Source organism: Lissotriton vulgaris, chromosome 2_1, assembly GCF_964263255.1.
Source record: "Lissotriton vulgaris chromosome 2_1, aLisVul1.2, whole genome shotgun sequence".
NCBI classification, from domain to species: Eukaryota; Metazoa; Chordata; class Amphibia; order Caudata; family Salamandridae; genus Lissotriton; species Lissotriton vulgaris.
In genome coordinates, this window is record NC_141687.1 from 1100768456 (window position 1) to 1100774455 (window position 6000).

Here is a 6000-nt window from a genome sequence, read left to right on the forward strand (position 1 = left end):
AGTGTGGGCTCAAGCCACCGGCTCCCCTGCAACGAGCTTTGAGGTGGAAGATGGCTCCTTGGTTGTCTGGTGGCTCACCTCAGTTGAGCGTAGTCCACCTCCCCTCGCCCGCGCAGCACCCGCTATCCAGTTGGAGCACATAAAAGGGGTCCGTCGGGATCCCTCGCATGGCTCCTGCCAGCACTTCAATCGACTTCTCCCGGGAGCGTCCACCAGGCAGTCAGGAAAGGCAGGGGCTCCGCGTCACCTGCAAAGAGCAGGTAACGGCCATTTCTTCCACCAGAACCGTTGATCCGGTATGCCGCAATGGGAGCCAGTCGCTTCTGACTGCCTCCGATGTCACGTTGTGCTCAAGAGAGCCGGTTTAAGATGCCTAGGGGTATTGTCCCTCAGTGAGGGACTTACTGCTTGAGCGCCAGAGACATTTGGAGGATATTTAAGGATTTTATTACGGCTGGCACCGGGAGCTCGTTTACGGTACAGCCATTCTGGAGTCAGGCAGACTCCGCCCTCTAGCGTATATACAATTACCGGACAATTCATTAACACCTTGGCTGCTACGGGGTTTTCCCGTCCTGCGCTGACATTTTCTGATTATCATATAATCGTGACAAGGCCAGCTCGTCATAAGCACAGCGCAGGTAAAACCCATGACGAGCTGGCCTTGTCATGAACGTCGAAGAGGTTAATATATCAAAAATTTCATCCAAACAGTAATCAGTGAACATAATGTAAATAATAGTAAAACCACCAACTCCCAAAACAAAAAATCACTTTCAAAGCAGTAGTTTGAGTTTTGAAAAATGTTAGCCATGTCAGTGACGGCTCCTCTGCTAAGACGGAAGAGGGTCGCCCCACTACTCTTAGAGCAGTGAAAAAGAGAAAAATAAAATGATAATAACAACATTATTTTTCGTTACTGCATGGCTGTGTTAGGGCGAGCTTGTCTCTCAGGCATTGGAAGTGGTTTGTGCGCATGACTGCTTGGCCAGCATCTTAGCCCAGCCAAACATTAATGCACACTTTGTATATTCTCCACCATGCTGTAATGCACAGCCTAGTGGGGAATATGCACAGGCTCTCTGTCCCCATCTGAGTGCCGATCCACGGCGTTCAGAATAAGCACAATGCTGCATTGCAGCATTGTGATTGGCTCAGGGCAGCCTGTGTGCCTGGGTGCTCCCTGCAGCTTTTTCCGGACTGGAGTCAGGAAGAGAAGAGAAGTGGAGATGAGTAGAGGTGGCGGAAAAAGTAAGGGGCTTATTAGTAAGAACCTCGCTAAAATTATCGCTGTTTGAGTGTCAGGAAACTGCCGCTAAAACGGCGATAAAGGACTTGCTAATATGCGTACTAGAATACCAATAGAAGCTCAGGTTAGATGTGCAGGACATCTAACCTGGGCTTCTATTGGAATTCTATAACGCATATTAGCAAGCCCATTATCGCCCTTTTAGCGGCAGTTTCCTGCCGCTAAAATGGCGATAATTTTAACGAGGTTCTTGCTAATATGCCCCACAGTGTATTAAAAAGAAATATTATTCAATCCCCTCCCCTTGAGACAGACATAATACAAAATAGCACACCGCCTATCGGATGAGATCCTTTATCATAATAACACTTACCGTACCAACAGGAGCTCAAGTTACAGTTTGTAGCAACATTTTTTTGTAAATTTCACTAATCCCAGAATTTTTGGAAAGCAAATAATCCAAAGATTGGAAGAATATATGCTTCTTATAACATTTTTGGTTTCCAACAATCATTCTGTGACAAAAGTGCAAACTAAAAATGAAGATGTTGATTATAATTGCATGTAGGAAATATGTTGGACTCTAGGCAATTGAAAACTATAATAGAATTCAAGAATCTAAAATAGGGTTGAGTGAAGTTTACAATTTAGAGACAACATTGTTAAAAGTTCATTGCAAAACTATGGGTCAAATTTATTTGCAAGAAAAGTGGCGGAGCTCAGCGTGAATTTTTTGTATAATTATTGTTTAGGATATTTTAAAGGTTTCTTAACTTTTTAATAGGTTATACATTTAATTTAATGAAATTAGGTGATTTTTATAACAGGGGTCAAGGGTGGAAAGTAATTTAATTATAATATATTAATGAACATTTTTTATTTTATATGATTTATTGGTATAAAGGGTGGGAATTAATTTATTTTTAATGAATTAATAATTAGTTAATTAAAATTGATTAATTATGTTAATTGTGTGTTTTTTTTGGTGCAGGTTGTGGGTTTATAGGGGTAAAGGGTAGGAAGTAATTTTGTTTTTAATTAATTAATAGTTAGTTAATTAACATTATTTTATTAATAATTAATTATGATAATTGTGTAATTTATTTTCAGGTACAGGTTGTGGGGTTCTTCGGGTAAAGGGTGGGAAGTCATTTATTTTTAATTAAGTTATAATTAGTTTTTATTTACTATTAATTAATTAATTGATAATTATCTTAATTGTCTCATTTAAATTTCTTAGCTGTGCGTTTTGGGGTTTATATGGGTAAAGGTTGGGAAGTAATTTATTTTTAATCAATTGACAATCTGTTGTTAATTTATATTAATCAAATAATTGATAATTATATTTATTGTTTAATTAAAAAATGTTATGTGCTGGTTGTGGGGTTATTAGGGGTAAAGGGTGAGGAGTCGGAATTTCTGGCATGTATTTAACATTGTAATATGTTTTACTTTTTTAACATTGTTGATATTAAATATATTTGTACTTTTTTTCACAACATATTTATATTTTTGATTATTTACTTTGTTTTCTAAATAATTTTCTTTTGTTCAAGATATTTTGTTTCTTTTTCATGTTGCTTAGACTGGAGTGGGAGTAGTAAATTTTACTTCTTCACAATCCTACACTTTCCTTACTATTGTACTGGCTGGAGTGGGAATAGTAAATTTCACCCCTACGCTATCTAACACTTTCCCAACTGTTGTACTGATTGGAGTGAGAATAGTAAACTTTTACCCTCTACCATCCAAAAATTTCACTACTGTTGTACTGACTGGAGTGGGAATAGTACATTTTACCCCACCACAATCCAACATTTCCCTAATGTCATACTGACTGGAGTGGGAATGGTAAATTGTACCCCTCCACTAGCCAACATTTTCCCAACGGTTGTACTGTTTGGAGTGGGAATAGTAAATTTTCCCATCTGCACTCCAATAGATTGTTTATTGTTGTATTGGCTGAAATTGGTACAGTGAGTTCCTTCTATCCGCAATCCAACACTTTCATTATTGCTGTATTTACTGGAGGGAGATTTGTAAGTTGTAGTTAGTTTTATTATTTTTGCATTGTGTAAAGTGGGATTAGAACATTTGATATACATTTACTATAATAATGTGTGTAGTTTTGTATAAAAGGTAGTTCAATAGTATATGTTAAATATTATATTTCATGATTTATTTTGAACTGCATTAATTTATATAGTTATGTTTTTGTTAATTAAAATATTTTTCGTTAATTATGTTTTTAATGTGTAAAATAATTGTTACAAATTTGTAAGATTTGTAAGTAGTTTACTTTTTTAATTTAATTAGAATGGTTTGTTATTTAAAGATGTAATGTTAATGGGATATATTTTTTTGGTATAATATTAAAAAAAATGTGAAATGATAATACGAATACAAATTTCTTAGTTTAATAATTGTTTTATGTAGATATATGTAAATGTATATATTAATTATTATATATTTGTGTTTACGTTTTTTAAATTAAATGCATTTGTTATATTTGATAAAATATATATTAAATATCTATATATATGTATTAATATTACAATTTATTATATTTAATATTTATTATATTATTATATATATATTCAAACAACAATATTTAATAGCACAATATTAATTAAATCAATATTTTTTTCCGATATTTTTGTATTACCCATTATAAATATAGGAAGTCGATATTTTTGACATCGATATTTTGGTCTTGATATTTCTGTAAGGAGATATATTGTCTGTCAATATTCTATTAGTGAACCATTCATGAAGAGACGCCTTATTGCTCATAAACAATATTTGCTGACAATTGGCTGTTTCTATGTGTGCTGCAGAATGCAGCACAAGTGGAAAGAGCAAAATACAGAGAGATATGAAACATTTCTCCCGATATTGCATGTTTAAGACCAGGGGCCTGATTACGATGTCGCCCGGAAAGCTTTTCAAACGATTTGAGTTGTGCGAGTCCGAACGACTGATCATGATGCTTCCCAACATCGTTCGGTTGGACTCGCATCGACTTGGTGCCTGCCACATTGAGCATGGCTGGGAAGAAGGGTCCCTTGTGTACCCACACGGGCCACAATCGGACCTCTCTGGGTGAAGGGGGCCCGCAACAGGCCCCCAAAGACACATTCCAACAGCCATTTCGTGTCGGGCTGACCAAATCATAACAGCTGTGCAAATTGGTCATGATACTCGCTTGTTCGGAAACCGTGTCCATAGAGCTGTACGATTTGGTTCCAAAAGACTCAGGCTGTCAGAATGCCTTTTGGAACCGATTTGGACTGCAGAAACCTTTTCCCTGCATGATAATTGGCCAATGGGAAATGTGTATGATTTGTTCGGAAACAAGGGGGGGTCCCTTCCCAATAGCAAGACTCATTGGCATGTACTATTGTTTTGCGACCACATTTGTGGCCGCAAAACTCTTGCAGTTTACCACCTAATTCAAGTAGGTGGTAATTCACCAGCAAACAGGAAGGGGTCCCCAGGGAACCTCTTCTCCTTTGTGAGTGTGTGAGAAAATATTTTTTAGGAGCTGGCAGTGGTCCCAGGGACCACTGCCAGCTCTTAAAAAATTAAACTGAAAAGATTAATTTTTCTTTTTTAAATGCATCCCATTTTCCTTTAAGGAAAACTAGCTGCATTTTTTAAAAAACTTTTTTATTTAAAAAGCAGTCCCAGACATTGAGGTCTGCTGACACCAGCAGACCACCATCCCTGGGAGTGCTAGTCATCTCCAATGGAGTCACAAATTGCGCTTGCCTCATGAATATTGATGAGGCATACAATTTGCGACCCCATTGGGAATTGCAAACAGAGTCTGAGACACTGTTGTACATTGCATTTTGCGAGTCGCAAATTGCGGATCGCAAAGCGACGCAAAATTGCAAGTTGCAAAATGAAAGCATTGTACATCTGGCCCTATGTCTTGTAAACCCCTTTTTCTGTGGGGTGATTCACCCCCAAAAATAGGGGCTTGTGGCCTTAATATCAGGTAATTATTAACGTTATCAATTAACATATTTTTCAGTACTGATCATTTTCTTTCAAAAACTGTAGATACTTACTATACACTTCAAATCATTGATCATAAGCAGGAAAAATGTGGGGAAAACACTGAACGTACCTGAACTGAAGATGCTGGCAAAGAAGTTTCCTCGCTCTGTGAATGTATCATGCCTAAACTCAGAGTTTGGCATGAAATATGTTGAAATAGTGCTTTCTGCATCAAAATATTTCTCATAAAGGTTTTTTGAAGTTAATCCTGATGCCATTTTCACTGCTGTAAATACTCCGTTCTGATTCTTTGATGATCTCACAGACACTTCCTCCAAAGTAAAGTTTCTCTGGTGGAATGTTCTAGGGGTTTATATATCATGTGCACACAGCCTTTTAATCTTCAGCTCTTCGGTATATCCGTTTTCATTTCTCAGAAGTGAGTCAGCTTTCTTAACTGTTGGCTTGTGGGCATGCTGGCAATGCATATTTATTCATATTTGTTGTGTATTTTCACTGGCCTCGGTGCAGTCTCCTGATCTGTTGCTTGCTTTTAATTTAATACTCAAGAGAGGTCTATTCAAGAAAATGTTAGGGGCCATGGGGTGTACCGAATGGGGAAGTGCTCAACAATGTGGCTTCTACATACTAGTTGTTAGACCTGTCTTCCTTAGGGTAGTCTTCCCCCAAACATTTAACTACTTACCTCCATCTGTCTGTTGAAATTTGTGTTTGTTGGCTGTAGG

At 37.3% G+C, this 6000-nt stretch overlaps 1 protein-coding gene across 2 annotated transcripts in view; it reads right to left on the minus strand.

The window, feature by feature from the left end:
- LOC147731657 (indolethylamine N-methyltransferase-like) overlaps positions 1-5570 on the minus strand; it is a 57807-nt gene extending 52237 nt beyond the window's left edge. For both annotated transcript variants that reach the window (XM_086958783.1, XM_086958782.1), the window contains exon 1: positions 5385-5570. In XM_086958783.1, coding sequence (XP_086814909.1) covers positions 5385-5532 — 148 coding nt within the window. In that variant the 5' untranslated portion in view covers positions 5533-5570. The remainder of the gene's footprint in view (positions 1-5384) is intronic.
- Between the last annotated feature and the right edge of the window lie 430 nt (positions 5571-6000).